Source organism: Chlamydotis macqueenii, chromosome 8 (genome assembly GCF_036417535.1).
Source record: "Chlamydotis macqueenii isolate bChlMac1 chromosome 8, bChlMac1.mat, whole genome shotgun sequence".
In the NCBI taxonomy this organism is placed as follows: Eukaryota; Metazoa; Chordata; class Aves; order Otidiformes; family Otididae; genus Chlamydotis; species Chlamydotis macqueenii.
The window spans coordinates 14,013,838-14,030,518 of NC_141563.1; the positions used below are offsets into that span (position 1 = coordinate 14,013,838).

At 54.6% G+C, this 16,681-nt stretch overlaps 1 protein-coding gene across 1 annotated transcript in view; it reads right to left on the bottom strand.

Annotated features, from left to right (window-relative positions):
• The window catches only part of LMX1A (LIM homeobox transcription factor 1 alpha), a 42,189-nt gene extending 29,559 nt beyond the window's left edge, over nt 1-12,630 (bottom strand). Inside the window, exons 1-3 of the mRNA XM_086753583.1 lie at nt 12,531-12,630; nt 11,961-12,076; nt 11,253-11,439 (exon numbers count right to left, since the gene is read on the bottom strand). Coding sequence (XP_086609709.1) covers nt 11,253-11,439; nt 11,961-12,036 — 263 coding nt within the window. The 5' untranslated portion in view covers nt 12,037-12,076; nt 12,531-12,630. The remainder of the gene's footprint in view (nt 1-11,252; nt 11,440-11,960; nt 12,077-12,530) is intronic.
• Nucleotides 12,631-16,681: the final 4,051 nt, after the last annotated feature.

Here is a 16,681-nt window from a genome sequence, read left to right on the forward strand (position 1 = left end):
GTCCCACCAGGATCCGCAGCCCCTGGGAATTGCAGTGAGATGCTGACGAGAGCAGCATAGTTAGGCTTTCCCAGCGGGACGCATGACCACTCTGTGCAAGCAAATAACGGATGTTGGTGGAGAAAACCAGCTCAGCTAGCCCCAGAAACCCTCTCTTACAGCAAAGAGCAGGGTAAAAACCCCAGGGAATATATCACAGAGGCAAAACCCGCATTCCTGAGATGGCCGAGAAGTGATCGCATCTATCTCACTCCATCTCCCACTTCTAAGATCCATTCCTGAAGCATCCCCAGCCAAGAAACCTCGGTTGATCGGACATCGTTACAGCAAAGACACACACACACACACAAAAAAAAAATCTTATAGCTGGAACTTGAATGGTCTCCACAAACATCTTGCATATTTTCAACGACACTGAGGAAACACATTTTTCCCCCATTTTTGTGGACTTAAACAAAATGTCCCAAGGGAAAAAGGCATTTAGAATTACTTAAGAAACATAAAGCATAAAAAGTCTATAATTATTTCTCTGCCAAGGGCTTGTCAGTTTGAAAATCCCCGCTCTTGAAGCACTAATCCTTAGGAAAAAAAAACCATGCAGCTTCGGCAAGATGCGTTGTCGGTTGACTTTTGTTGCACTTTTCCAGCACGAAGGCACCAAAGGGGAAGACGTAGATTTGGTTTTCCTTTCTTTAGCACCTTTCACCCACAACATGCCCAATGTCCTTCCCCAGTCGACCTGCAAAGCATCGTCCTGAGACAGGGCCAGAGGCTGCTCTGTGCGAGAACAGTGCTTTGCAGGCATCAGGCTGGAGATGGAAGGACTAAGGCTGATGTTTGGAGGCAGAAGTGCCTGAAACAGGCAAAAATAAATCAGTTTGGGGTGGGGGTATATTTACTTTCAGAGCCAGGGATTCAGGGAGTTCCTGGGATTTTTGTTATGCCGTTGGAAATAGCATAAAGACATTATTGGCAGGGAAACTGCACTTTCTCTGGAAGATGGGGATGGGCCATCCCAGCAGAACAGAGTGGATCTGGGCTCTCCGGTTTAGCGGCCAGACTCAGCACTTCATGTCACTCTGCTTGGATAAGGATGGGCAGCATTGGTGCTTCTGAACTCGGTTGGCCATGAAGAAGCAGTCCCATGAACCTAGCTGCATCCCCATATGCACCCCAGCATCAGAGCATTGACCATGTTTCTTCCACCCTCACTCCAGTCATAAAGAGCTACAGTTTTGCCACGAGGCCAGAGGAGGAGAAAGGCAAAGCATTGGGAGCGGGCAGGACCCCAGTGTGCTCGGCCAGAGGTCTTTCCTTCTGCAAACCCTCACCATGAAACTAAAAACAGGATCTGGCAGATTCACAAAACAGCACATCTGGAGAGATGGACTGCTCAGGGTCTCGGTTCCACATCTCAACCAGCCAAAAAAAGGCGCAAAGATGGGTTTGGTGCTGCAGAGGAAACTCCCACAAACACCCTGCCAAGGGCACAGACACTTTGACTCTTGCTAGGACCCAGTCAGGAACAAGCACACCGGCAACCCTCACCAGCCCAGAGCATCTCCGGCGGGCGCTGCGAGAAGCGTGTTATGCCAGGCAGAGCGGGTGGGCCCCCTGGATCCTGCTGCGCCCTGGCACCCATCCATCAGCACCACCCAGGTCTGGAGCTGCAGAGCGGAGGGTGTCCGTCACACACGCACCCCACACAGCAGCAGCCAGACAATCTCGTCCCTGTCATGGGCAGCTTTCCCCTGCCAAGGACAAACACCTCACTTGGACCTACTTTCCCACGCAGGACCCTTCACCCACCCCGGACCTCCTCTTCCATTACTTTCTCCTAATCCTTCTCCATAACAGAACCTCCCATCAACATGAGTTTTAATGTTCTTGAGGTAATGTCTGCAGGAAACCTCTCCTGCTTTCTGGTTAACCCTTCTTCGTAGGGCCAGAGCTGAAACAAGCTCAGACTCAAGAGCCCAACTTACAAGACTTTAAGCTTCATTAAACTTTTAAGCCAGTCCATTGAGCTCTTTCAGCTTTTCATAATTATGGATGCAGAAGGAAGGAGTAATGTTCACCTGAGCAGGCATTAAGAAGATTCAAACACTTAATGGCTTTCCTAACCAACATCCCATGTCCACATCGGTGTTTAAAAGGATCTGCTCGATACCACTCCAGTGCTCTGCCCGGCAGCGGAGATGCTGAGATATACATAATTCAGTATTTCAGTTCTCCATTGCCAGCCCAGCTGGCCACCCATTCGGCACAAGCGAGGCTCAAGGCACATGAGCCTGACCCATCCCACCACACCAGAGAACGCAGGCACCCAAGTCAAGAGGATGGCTGGGTTTAAGGATACAGTTCAAGAGAGCAAGATACTCTCAGCCATCCCTGCAGCCAAGACCTGGAGTTCAGCATCTCCATCAGGCAATCCAGACCTTGGCTTGGCCAAACCATGTGCTCCAGAGGAGCCTCTTCCTCCCCCTCAGCCCTTGCAGGAGCCTACAGAAAGTGATTTGCAAGCAGAGAGAAGACTGTCACCCCATCCTCAACACTCAGCACAGGGCTGGGGTCTCACACCCCCGATGCACACCTGCCGTTCCCTCCTCTTCTATTGCCTGGATGGTCTTCTCTACGGTCAGTAATGAAAAAGATGCCCCAGAAGTGCATTGTAGGGCAATCCCAAATATGGGCTTCACACAGAAATCACTGGCCAAGATTTTTGGGGTTGCACCTTGACAACTGTCCAGATCAGAAGGCCCAACAGCCACCTCCACTATCAGCATCTGTGAATTTATTCATCCAACAGCATCAAAGCCACCACTGTGGAGTGAATTGCGAACATGGGCCGTTTCCCATGTTGCTTTTCCCTCCTCCCCTTTAGAATCATAAAACCATTTACGTTGGAAGAGACCTTAAGATCTTAGACACATTACTGCAGAAGTTAGCAACATTTTACATAGCTAAGACGCTGTTTTCCAGGAATAAAGACTGTTAACAGAGTTGGCAAATGCTGAGCAGAAATTCTGACAACCAAAGCATCCCTATGTTTTTACGATGGCAGGGACTAAGGGGAAGAAATGACAACACTGACTCTTTCAAATAAAAAAATTGCTGCATCTGAGAACTCTCTTCAGGTCCCATAACCTATTTCTCTCCCTTTTCCAAATTTTTCCTGCCAAAGCTTTTCTGAGCTTTCAATAGCAAAGAGAAAAATTCCTTCCCTCTTCCTGCTTAGCTGTCTTGGGTGACCTACGCAGTGAAAAATCAACTTATAACATGGCCCCCTCGGCCCCAGACAGGGAAGACTGAGTCCTCGGTAGACAGAGGCTCCAGGTTCACCTCAGCAGCTCTGCAGCGCAAAACCAGAGGAGAGGATGCACTTCCCAAAGAGACGAATCGCATCCAAACCATCTCAAACAAACCTCTTCTCCAGGAATCACTGTTACCTCTTGCTGTGCTTTTAAGACCCTGCTTTGGTCCCTCACGGGGCAGGGGACCTTGCCTAGAGGGATTTCAGGGGCTCACTGCCCCACCGCAACGGTGTTTATCATTCCAGAGGAGGGGAGGGAGATTTTGCACGGTGGCGGCAGGGGCGGAGGACAATGGGCAGAGGAGTGATGGTCGCGTGAAAAGGGATTTGTTCCGCTGTCAAGGACAGAAAGCTCTCCCTAAGAGCTGTGTTAGGAAATGAAGCCCATGAGGGAAGGAGAGGGGTAAGGAGTGGCGAGAGACAACGTACAGATGACAGCAACAGGGGGACAGCTGGGAAGGATCAATGCAAAGCACAAGCATTGGCCAAGGAGGCCTCCTCAGGCACGCTCTGCCCTCCAAGGCATTCGCCCCGAGGAAGAATAGGATGTCTCAGCACAGGGCGAACCTTTCGTCCGTGGCCACAGAGCCTCAGCAATCCTACGACGAGGGGAAGCATCACTGCCTGTCAGGATGTATCAGGATACAGAGGAGAGTGGTTCTCCTACTTAAACAATGCCTGGGAGAAGCTGGTATCTCTACAACACCAACTCTTGGTCACCTTTGGTCAAAGGTAGCCCAAGGTGGAACACACACAGGCAAACATGACGTAAAAATTAGACAAATCTAGAAAGTGACTGAGAATTCAGTCCCAGCCTTCAAACTCGCTCAGCAAGATGCTCAAAGCACTTGCAATGACCAACTAAGCCTTTTTTAGCTAGATTTGTCTTTCCAGCTCCATTTCATGGGTAAAAGAGCCAAGTCTCCGCTCTTTCTCTTGTGTGCGGCCATGGCCCATCATAGCCAGACCAGGCACCAACGCAGGAGACCTGATCCCAAAACAGGATCATATCCCTGGGCGTGGGAAATGCTCTACTGAAAACAGGCAGGCACATGCAAGCACACAGTGCGGTACGAGAAAATAAACTGTTTGCACTAAGCACGATGCGATTTCACCCCTATATTGAGAAATACACACTTCATCCTCCCAAAAAAAAAAAAATGAAATCTTTGTGGGAGAAAACACCATTTTCAGCCAGCCAGCCTACAAAATGTGGAGCACCTGAAGAATCCCTGATGAGCTGAAGAAATTGTTCTTTTGTCAATAAGATCCTAGCAAAACAGATAAGCCAGAAGACAGAACCCTCTGATAGAAACCCCCCCAAATACACAGAGATGGGTGTCACCAGCCCAACACCACACCCCTACGACCCGTGCAGCCCTGGTACGGCACTGCTCAGCAGTCACCCTGCCCCATGCCTTTTGCAAAAGCTTCAAGATCTGTCTGTCTGTAAATATTTGGGGTGGGAAGCCAGGGATTACAGAACCCCTCTCCTGGGCAACCAAGGTTTGACGATCTTAAAAAAAAAAAACCAAACAAACCCTCCCCCCCCCAAAAAAAAAAACCAACAAAAAAAACCCAAAACAAACAAACCTCAAACAGAGCTGCAATGAGATGCCTGCAGGTTTTGCAGAGACACACGAGATGACCCGGGTGCATCCATTCCCCTGAGGACCAGCTGCACCAGGAGAAGACACCCAGGGACCAGCTGGCTTCCTCCTGCCTGGGCAGGAGTCCTTCCAGGTTAAAAGTACTGGGGAACAAAACTGAAGTTACAGGCGACCATAACTGTGGCTGTAGGCTTTCACACACCTCTGCGCGGTGCTTGCCACGTCAGGGAGCACCGTTAGTTCCCCCACCTTTCCCTTCTGAAGTCTCTTACAACTACACAGAAACGCTAATTTCTTGTGAAAACACATTTATGGGGAAAAAAAAATATACACATTTTTTATCAACCCTAGTATTTCACCCTCATAAAATCAAAATATTTTCTCCCTGCTTTAAAGCTCTTTACTCCTATTACAGAGGATGCCCCTGTGCCCACCCCGCGTTTGTGTCTGCAGAGGGCACGAGCCAGAGACAAAATGGAGCACAAAGGGACAAAGAGCATCTTGAGAAGAAAAATATCTGGGACACGGACTGTATTGAGTACCTCCCCTTGGCTGCACACTGTTGGGTTCGCCAGAAGCGGGGAATTCGGACCCAAACCTGATTCAAACCACTGGGTTTTCCCCCTCCTCGGCCAGAAGCAGGACCTGCACCCTTGCGAGCAGAAGTGGAGAGCAACCCTCATCCCTAAAAGTCCCCTCTCTCCCTCCAAGGCAGAGGGTGCTTCGGGGTCCCTCCGGCTACTCCCTGCCCAAGCACTGGCCACCACCCGAGGCCACCAACCTCTCCGAAACTGGCTGGGGGTGACCGCAGCATGGGGTTTAGACCCTGCCGGAAAGCTCCCCAAAAGAAGGACCGAGCAGGAAACCAAACTGCGGGCTTTCTTAAACCCACGGCTCGGCATTTAATCCTGGAGGCTGCGAGCAGGTGAAGAACCGGCAAGGCAAGGGCTGGCGAGACGGGGCAGGAGAGGACCCCAGCTGTCTCTCCAGCTGGTGGAGACAAAATTCTCATCAAACCGAAACAAACCCCCCTTTCTTTCTCCCAGCCGATCTCTCTTCGGCGCCTTGAGTGGAACTACAAAGATCTGAAGCAGTTCCCCCAGCTTCAAGCACCCCATCCAGGGCTGATCAGGGAGTGCTGTGCCATGAGAGCAGAAAAAGAAAAAGGGGGGAAAAAAAAATAATCATTGCAGGTCTGAAATAAGATGGCAGAAACCACAGAGGGTTCCAAGGATGCTTAGGTCCCAGCTCTGCTGGCACCGACACACGGCGACCCACCCCAGAGGGATGCCAGGGCTGCTGCTGATGGGCAGGAGAAAGGGTGACCCCAAAGCCACCCCTGTCCCCACCATGGAGGGACAGATGATGGAGTATATTCGGCTGCCTCGCTCCCAAGCTGCCAAATATCGCTCCCTTGCAGGCCTTTCTATGAAACATTACTTGTAAGGCACAAATCTAATTAAGGGCAGGGGGAAGGGGCAAGATGCCAGATCTCCCCTCTGCTCCCTTTGGAAAGGGGGAGCCCCACGAGCGGAAGGATGGGGGTGGCCATGGCAGGGACAAGGCTTATTTTGCTTGCCTGGTGTTTCCAGCACGGATCCCGCAGCAGCCTCCCTAACGCCCCTCTCATCGCTGCATCCCGCTGCTTCCCTGCTTTCCACGCCCCCCCGCCAGCACAACAAGGCAACTTAATAACAAAAAAACAAAGGACCGGCGCCTGGTCCCAGCCCCGCGGTACCCACCACCACATCCCCAGAGGGGACGGGATCAGATTTGGCTGCCTCAGAGCCATGCTCAGCCCAGCCAGCAAAAAGTCAGCGCGCTTCCTCCGGGAGCTGTGGGAAAGGGGCTGAGGACAGACAGGGGTTTGCTAGGGGAGACGAGGCATTGGATGGGGATAGAGAGCAGGCAAGAAGGACGGGAAGCATTAGAAGAAAAGGTTGAGGGATGGGGAAAGAGAAACCGGCAAGAGGGACATCATGCCGCAGAGCCTCCACATGCTCTGCTACCCCATCTAGGCCAGCCTGACTGCCCTCAGCCCCTGACCAGCTGGAGAAACCCAACCATCTCCACAGGGTCCCCTCTAAGAAGGAAAAAGGACTGCCAGAGGACAGGTTGCACCATAGCTGGGCTGACCCGTGGCTCTCTGGAGGGACCGTTCTCTCCCATCAGCCACAAGAGGAGCAAGAAGTCCCATTTCTCCAGGGACTGCGAATTTCCAGCACAGGGATCAGGTTGCCCTAAAGCATTCAGCATTGGCATCACCTTATTCGTTCAATCCATTGGGATCACCTCCTCGCAACCCTTCCAGGCTAGGGAAGCAGCGCCATAGTTTGCAGCTAATTGCGCAATTACGTTCATCACCCGCATTAAGCAAGATAAACAGGCACCACACTTTAAATCTCTTCCCCTTCTCTCCTCCATGGCAGCAGCTGCCAGACAGGCATGATTTTAAAAACTCAACACCAATGAGTTTCTTCACATGCGTTTTCTTTTGCACGCATTCAGAAGTTGGAAGAATTTTTTTTTTTCTCCTTCGCAGCTGGATGAGCCTCCTCGTTTTAATTCAAAGAGGAGGAGGAGGAGGCACCCACACAACCCCATGACTCCAGGAGCAGGGGATTTCACATCGCCCGCCAAGCAGAAGGAGCTTTGCAGCAACGGCGCAGAAGCTGGCAACGGCACAGAGCCCTCAAGCCGTGCGAAGACAGGGCGAGCATCACACAACTGCCTCCCTCGGCCAGGGAGCCCGGCACGGCGGCGGCGACTCGGGGGCTGCGGCCGCCCCTCCGCTGCCGGCGCCCACATGCCAGGCCTGCTCCGAGATGTGCTGGCCATCTGCTCCTGCCAGCCGGGGCTGGGGCCGAGGCTCTGCGCCGTGGCTGGGGACGTGCCAAGCCGTCCCGCCGTCGCCACGCTCCCCAGCTGCGCCCCCCGTCACGACCGCACCGCTGTCAGCGCTCCCGGCCCCCTGAACCGGCCGGGGGCTTTCTGCACGTCCATGGTGGGGCTTTGGGGTTAAGATGTCCCCACGACTCCAGGTCCTCCCTATGGCTCTGGTGCTGGTTGTCCCATGGCAAGCCCACCGTGAAACGCCTCTGTGCGAGTGGGGCTCAGCCATTCCCATCCTCACGCAGATTTCGAGCCCCCAGGGCAAGCCCCCTTCACAAGCCCCACTCTTCCCATCACTCCCAGCACAACTCCCCATGTATGGCCAGGTTTGCCGTTGTCGTCCCCCCCTCAAATCTACCACCACAAAAGCCCATCCCCCTGGTCACTAACGCGGGGGCCCCACAGCCGGGACGCATCTGGGGCCACCTCGCAGTCAGGGAGCCGGCCAGGGCAAAGCCTGAACCTTGTCATAGTTGAGACTTATCAGGTTTGGACAAGCGCCGGGGGCTGCCGCGGGATTCAGGATGTTCCGTAACGAACGTCCTCTGCCCCAAATAGATGTCGTCCCAGGGGCACGAGCTCAAGCGGTCCCTCCCCAGGAGCCCTCCCGGTCAGTGCAGGGGAAATCAGCCCAAAAGTGACCCCTGGCCCTCCAAGCCCCCAGCCAGCGTTGTTGTCTGAACCACCCGTGGGTCCCATGCCGCGGCCCTGGGCACCCCAAAGAGATGCCGAGACCCTGCCTGGCATCCCCGGTTTTTAATCCATCCCTCTCCAGGTCCTCTCCCAAGGTCTTCCTCTTTATGAAAGACAAAGAAATGTAAAACATCTGTTTTAATAAATGATTCCTCAATTTCTAGAGTCCGGCAAGTCAGATGCTCGCTTAAAGCCATCCGTAACACTTTCCGCAGGCGTATTTATAACTAAAGGCATAACTCTGCCGTCTCACGCTCCGTCATTAACCCTCTGCAGCCTCGTGATAAACGAGAGAGCGAAGGCAAGCGTCAGAAAATACTGCACCTACTCATCTCTGGTAAAACACCCCAACAGCCACCATCTGGAAGAGAAACCCCTGCTTTTGATTAAAAAAAAAAAAAAAAAAACAAAAAAACCAACAAAACTTTAAAAATTTAAAAAACAACAAAAAACCACCCCAACCACCACCACAACGCTGGCAGGTCAGATCCTGACTGCTTCCCCAACACCCCCAGCACCGGCATTTTGCACGCGGACACCCCAGCCCTCCCACCTGGCGAGCGCCGTGGTGCCGACGGAGAGGCCCCCCGCGCTCGGCTCCGCTGGTGCGACCACCGGTGCTGCAGGCAGGAGCGGCCACTTCACACCATCGCGCTGCGCAAGGAGCATCAGTCGCCCGCGATAATTAACCAGCTCTCGGCTCGAAATAATTAGCTCAGTTCAAGAGCAGCAGCTCTTCCCCTGCGTGTTTCGCGTGGAAAGCCCCCAGTATCGGCACCACGGCGGAGAAAGGGCTCAGCCCAAAGACAGGACAACCAGTTTGGGCAAAGAAAGAGGGGTTTTTGTTAAATACAGAGTCGCACGTAAAGCTCTGCAGAGCCTGAAGAAAGCGTCTCTTTTGCGACTCTGCCCTGCGTTCTTGCTATCGCACTGCTGGCACGGTGGAGAGCCTCACCGGGGGATGGACAAAAAAATAAAATAAAACAAAATTCAAGGGGACAACAACATGAGGCAAGGGGCGGAGAGGTGCAGCAGCGGAAGAGGCCAGCAGCACTTCAGGGCTAAAACCATCCCACCTCAGGGTGCCGCAGAGCCCGCTCCCTGGCCCAAGCAGAAGTCACCAACCCGGACGCAGCTGGGAAATCACTGGGATAAACGCTACTACCACCGCCGGAGCCTAGAAAATATTTTTGGCATTTTTTTTTTTTTTTTCCCCCGCAATCATCTTTGTCCAACCCGATAGTGAGATGGACACAGCAAGAAGCCAACTGTGGCACCGATTTCTTTCACGGCCAAGAGACATCGGAGGACGGTTTCGGGTTGGAGCCGGCTTCCAGTGCTCCGAAGCCACAGCTGAACGCACAGAGAGTAAAACCCACAAGCTGGAAAGGAGTTTCTGCGGTAATAATCACCCCAATTTCCCCTTAATGCTCCAAATGGAGGCACTGACAAAGCCGAAAATGCGAATTAAATTGTGTTGGAAGTGTATGGGAACCGGTAGACAAATTTATACAGACAAACAAGCAGCGCACCCGATCTCAACAAATTTTTGCCTAAAAAAATCCCCCATAACGCAGCGCTCCCCTTTCCACTCTCGCAGCAGCTAATTCTTCCGCTCTTTCGTAAACATTTGAAAACAAGGTCACGCGCACAAATTCTGCTTTCAATTTGCCTTGTATCCATAGTGATTAAACTCAGACCCACAATACGGGACTTAAAGGAAAAAACTTTAAAAAGGCCTGGAGCCGGGCTAGCCCCCGGCACGCCTGCCGACCCGCCGAAGGCCAGGGACGAGAGCGTCGCCGATGACGGTTTTCTCATAAAACAGCGACTTGGGATTTAAATTGTGGGGCTCCAGCAGCCGTGCTATCGCCATAGCAAGGGATGCAGCTCCCCCCATCTACACCCTCCTCGAGAAACCACCAGCCCGGAGGGCAACACAAATTTAACAACTCTGAAACCCGGCCAGGGAGTGGGGTCCGGTAGGGACGGCAAGAGCGGGATGAGCAGAAAAAAAAGAAAGCAGCTGCAGGAAAGGAAAGACTCAACAGCCTTCTCTCCATTCCCAATGGAAAGGTTTTTCTCTAGAAAAATAAAAAAGAAAAATAATTTTCTCATCATTTCTTTCCCCCCAGCCCCACACTTGCCAAAGGGGAAGCATTGGGGCTGGAAGCTTTAACTGCCAACATCCAAATTCCCTGTTCCGTCGCAGCCCCACAAAGCCTCCAGCGCGCGATAGTAAACACTCCGAATCCAGCAGGGCCTTCCCTGCTCCCTGCCGGGTGCCTCAGTTTCCCCATCTGCCCCGCAGGGAGCAACAGCGTTGCCCTGCCTGTGGGGATATTAGGAAAATATCCCTGGCCAGGAGCGGGTCAGGGAGGACATAACGCTTCTCCTGCGGACACTCGGTAGGAAAATAAAGCCGGAGAAGATGGGAATATGCTTTGCCTCGTCCCTCAGCAGCCCCGGGCTCACCTAAATTCCCAAGGCAGAAACCGAGCACCATGAAACGCCTCTAAAAAAAAACGGGGAGACCTGGGGTGTGAGGAGGCTGTACGGGAGAAGCAAAAGTCGCCACACAGCGCTGGAAGGCCAGGGTCTCTCAGGATGCACGGGGCAGGGGAAGTGGGGGGACGCCAAGCCCCCTGCGCTTTCGGCAGGGCGCTGGGCCTCGGAGGGCAGTGGGAGCCAAGGAGGCCTTACCGAGGGGTGTAGGGGGACAAGCTGGGGAGGGACACACTTACTTCTCATAGTCCAGCTTGCAGTAGAGCTTCTTGTCGCGGTAGAAGCAGGTGGTCTGCAGAGGCTCCTTGCAGGACGCGCACTGGACGCAGCGCTCGTGCCACAGGCTATCGTTCAGGCGCAGCAGGAACCGATCCGAAATGACCCGCTGGCACCCCTCGCACACCGACTTGGGGGTCACGGCTGTGCCTGCGGGGAAGGACCCGGGGGGCAGGGGTGGGTGAAGGGGTGGACGGAGGGGTCCGGCTGCTCTGGCTTTCACCCCCACGCAGGATGGTGGGTCTTGAGTGGGGGGGGTTGAGGGTGTGCGGGGAGCTGGTGCGGCATGCGGGGAGGACCCGTGCCTTAGGGGAGCTCCGGGAGGGGGGACATCGGCCCCAATTTCGTTTTCCTTTTGGAAAGGCGGCAGCAGAGCCGCAGCTCGGGAAGAGGGCGATTGTTTGAAATCGATGTGGGGAAAAAAAAAGAAAAATAAAAAATAAAACTATTTGTTGTTCGATACGAAGGAAAAGCCTTCGCTGCACAGGGTGGGAGAGGTACACACACACAATTTAATGCGGTGTCGGAACGAGAGGGGAGCGGGGAAGGGTCGGGACTGCCCGGGCGAAGGGAGCGGCGCCGGGCAGGGAAACGAGACGGGGGGCAAAGCTCCCCCCACCTCCTCCGTGCCCCACGCTGGGGTGGGGGGTGAGGGGGGTCCCTGGACTTACCCAGCAGGGAGGAGAAGGGGGCCGCGGGGTCCAGGGCGCTCTGCAAACTCTCCTCCATCTTCAGCCCGTCCAGCATGGTGGGGAGCCGGGCCGGGCGAGGGGGCTGCGCCGCCCGCCTGCCAACACAGCCCGGGCTCAGCCCCCCGCCCCCCTCCTCTCCCTTCGGTGGGAGACACTCCCCTCCACACACCCCGGCTCCCAGCGTCCCACCAGCCCCCGATGTGGAGGGGGCCGATCCCGGCGCCCCCCACCCCCCAGGGAGCGGGACGGGAGGACGCGGGGCAGCCGTCGGTGGGGCTCGGCGGCTTTACCTGGGGCAGCCCGGGCGGCGGAGCCGAGGGGAGAGGTGTTCGCAGGCCACCGGCTCCGGGCTGGGACACCCCTCCAAAGTCCCCTCGGGCTGGGGAGCCGAGCCCCGGCGCCCTGGACGGCTCCGGAACGGAACGGAGCGGAACGGAACGGACCAACCTGCGGGGAAGCGCCCGTCTGCCTGCTGCCCCGGCACATTTCCCGGAGCTGATACCTCCCTGGCCGACCCCCCTGCCAACCCACCCACCCTCTCCACCTCACTCGAAATAAGTTTCCTCCCGGCTCTCCTGCCTGGCTGCAGGCACCGGCCCCGCCACGCCTCGAGGGCTCCGGGGGGCACGGCCGGGCCGCCCCCGGCCCTGCTCCGCGGCTTTTTTTTTTTTTTTTTTTTTGTCTTCTTCATTTTTCTTAGAAAGCAAGTCAAAAAGAAGAAAAGGGGGCAAAAAAAAAAAAAAAAGGAAAAGAAAAAAGGGTGGAGGGTGGTGCCCCGCCACCGTAGCTCTCTCGGTAGTGAAACCGGCTGAAAATCAGCTTCTCCTTTCAGGAGGAGCCCAGGACAGGAGTTCTTTTTTTGGGAAAGCCGGTCCCTGGGCCAGGCGGGATGCGCTCCCCCGCGCTGCGCATCGCTCCGGGCGCCTGGCTTCCGCCGCTCCGTAGCGGTTAAGGAAAAATGAGTGCTGAGAGCGGAGGAAAAAAGGGAAAACCAAAACAAAATAAAACCAAAGAACAAACAAAAAAACAAACAACCAAACAAACAAACAAGAAAAAAAAAACAACAAAGCGGGAGAGCTGCCCCGGAGGGGTCGGCGGCGGCTGGCGCCGAGCAGGGGCCGGTCCGGTACCGGTACCGCAAGCGGAGGCGGCCCCGGGAAAGCGCCGCTCCTGCCACGCCAAACCTCATCGGTTTCGGGAAGGGGAAACCCGCGGAGGAAAGATCCCGCCCGGCTGGGGAAGCCGAAACTTGGAGCCTTCCCGCAGCCCCGGCGATTCCCCGTCCAGCCGGAATCTCCCCTTTTCTCCTGTCCGAGGTGGGGATTCGCTATTTTTCGGGGAACTTCACAACCCCCCCACCCCGTACCTGGTGCTGCCGGAGCAGCCTGGGCAGCGGCTCGGAGGAGGCCCGGGTCCCCTTCTCTCCAGCTGGCGGGGGGAGAAACCGGCTGCAGAGCTGCGAGGGACCGGCTACTGACTCGTTGGAGGACAGAAGGTTTTTAGGGGCCTCACCTCCTGTGGTCACTGGTGACCTTGGCACCCAGGGGTAGGAGCGCTCCCAGCCTCTCTCTGTGGGGTATCCTCATCACCACGCATTCCCCACGCCCAGATGACGTGGGTGATGCAGGGACTGGGAGGAAGAAGAGAGGCCACAGGTTAACAGGGGTGGATCATCACCCTGCCAAAATCCCATGGGAGAGGGAAGCAGGGTCCTGGGGCAGCCCCGCTGTATGTACTACACTGGGAGCACTGGTACCATCGCACAGGTCAGCGTGAAACAGCTCTGATCCCTCACATCCAGGAAGGCTGAGCTGCAGCAGGTAGGCACCAGGCTCTGATGCCTCCGTCTTTGTCTCTCCTGAAGGTCTCCCAGCAGCTCCAGCCAGGTTTCTGGGTAGCCAGATCTATCGAAGCCACAGTGCCAAGACACCAGCCCAGCAAGGACTGCAGCGTGACCAGGCACTCCAGGCACCGCAGTGCTCTTCCTTCCATGTGCAAACCAGCACAGCCACCCCATCCCATCCCACCCCACCCGCAGGGCTGTAGATGTTCCTTATGCAGCTGGGGTCAGCCCCGTGGGGTGGGGATGCCACCCTTCATAGTAAAATATGCAAGAAACACACCCCAAAAACACTTACTCCCAAAGCAGAAATTCACCTCGGGCAGTGGCCCTACAAAAAATGGGGGGAATATTTCAGCCAGCTCACTGCAGCCTCTGAGGGCCAGGGTTTCCCTGATCAGCTCACCCAGGGCTGAATTGGGCACAGCAGCCTGCAGCACCGGCAGCTGAAGAGAATTAAAGCAGAGGAGAAGCAGGAGGAGGCTTTCTTCTTCTAGCTGGAGGGTCTGCAGGCATCCAGGTGTTACAAAGAACTGAGTGGTCTGGGAAAAACAACATTAAACAGAAGCTGCCTACCAAATTAACAAGGCCACAGCGTGGGAAGAGGGGCCGCGCGTCTCCCCCAGCCATTGCCCCGCCGGGGTTGCCCAGCTCTCACGTTTTGTGCTGCACAGCTGGGGTGGACCAGCAGGTCTGCACCATTGGCCGCTGGAAGGAGGTTGAGAGCACTCAGCTCCGAGGATGGGTAGTCACAGCCTGGGGTCCAGAGAGCAGGGAGTCAGGTCCCTCCTCCAACATCACCTTAGTGCTGCCCAGCAAAGCAGCTGCAGAACCGTGCAGGAGCAGGGAGGGCTGGACCCAGGAGCAGGCGTGCAGGAGACCAAGGAGGAGGGCAAGTTATGAGTTGTGCTTCCCTACGCACGCTCCAGCCACCTCCCGTGGGGCAGGAGGCACTAGGCCATCTTAGCCAGCATCATCAGGGTGCCTTCAATGCCTGAAGCTGGCTTGACCCAGAAGACAAAGCCGTGCCCACCACGCAGAGACCTCTCTCTACACCACTTTACCTCCACAAAAAGCACACCACCCTCTCCTTCCTGCCACCCTCACAGCCCTTTATGGGCACCAGCTGCTGCACACCCAGCTGGGCTGGCCAGCCCTGGCAGACAGGCGAGCCAGGAGCCAGCCCACAGCCGCAACGCTGTCAAATATCCCCGGGGTGATAAAATCCACCCCCTCTTCCACTGAAATCTGCCAAACCAAGGGGTCTCGGGTAGAGCCAATTGCACAGAGGGCATAGGAAGAGACAGCCACTGGCCTTGGGTAGGTACAGGTCGGTTCTTGTCCTTGTCCTGGGGATTTATCAGGGCTCCTCTGTCTTTGCATCATGCTTTCCACCACAATGTACCTCGTCATGAAATAAAAGCCTCTGTCCCCTGAAAGAGGATACGCACACTGCTTCCCACTGCCACCATCAGCTCTGGGGAGCTCCACGTGCCTCTTGATCAGCGTAATTCCTCCTCTTCCTCCTCCTCCCCATGTGCTCTGGTGCTCCAGGAGGTACCAAGTCAGCACAGCCACCGCCACCCCCCCCCCAACTTCCCACCTGGGCCTTTGATAGGACAGCAGAGAGCTGGGAGGGACAGCGAGGGGATGAGCAGAGAAATTAGGCAGCAAAGAGAGAGTCTCAGTGGAGCTCAGGAATGATGGTGAAGGCAGTCCAGGGCCCAACCCAGACAGGAGGTCCTCAAGGAAAGGCCAGTGCTGGTGGCACTCAGTTCAGAGTCACACCATCAGTGTTGGAAAGTCATCTCAGGTCGACAGGACATGCCCTTGAATCACTAAACAGGGAGGCCAGAGCTGTACTGAATGCAAACCAGCTCAAACCTTCATGGCTTTTCTTTTTGGGGGGGGGGGGTTTGTTTGGTTTTTTTTTTTCTTTATTTCCAATCCAGAACTGCTGCTGTTGAACTTCAGTAGAAACTGAAACAGCCACTACAGAACCCAAACAAACACAGGGCAGGAAAACACCCTGGCTTGATTTCTGGGTGAGAAAAAAAAAATCCAGCTTAGCACAAGCAATGGAGTTTAAGGGGTTTTTTTCATTTTCCAAAGTCCTCGTCGTAAGTGGCTAAACCCACTGTTTTTTGTAGTCCCCTCCATGGAGCACTACAGAGCAAGCAACTCAGAATTAATAAATGCTTTGAAATATTTGTCACTAAAACAAAGCTTGTCCATGGTGGGGGGGAACCTGCTGCCAGCTCAGAAAGCTCGTGAAGTGCGATGCGTGGTGGGAAAGAGAATACAGCACCTTGCCTTGAACCAGTCATTCTCAGAGCAAAGTAAAAAATGGCAGAGCTTAATCCGAGGCTCCGAGGGTTTTCATGGGGAAACCAACGACCGAATCTTCAGACAAAGTGGTAGAAAGACCCAGCAACTGTAATCAGGCAAGAGCAAAATTCAGAGGAGACAGGTTTCAGCAGGAAGGGTAGGTAGCTGGACCCTGTTGTGCTCTCCTTTGTTATGCCGGAAAAGTGGCTGACGCCTGGATTTTGAAGGCACCATCATGACACGTCTGCAAGGAAAAATGGCCTCACTGGAAGGGACTTAAACTTCGGTATTTCTTGATTTTTTAGTTCTTCTGTGCTATTTTTTAATTCTTTGTGCAGCTATAACTCCACACAAGCTGGGGCTGAACGTAGGCACAAGGATAGCTGTTTTCTTTGGCTTACCCAGGATTGTGATTTCTACTATTTTATGAAAATTAAGTTCTTGCAGGGCTGCAGACTGGATAAGCTCCAGCCATGCCAAGCTGCTGCTCTTCTGTAACAACTCATCCTGAAGGAAAACTACACCAGTGAGT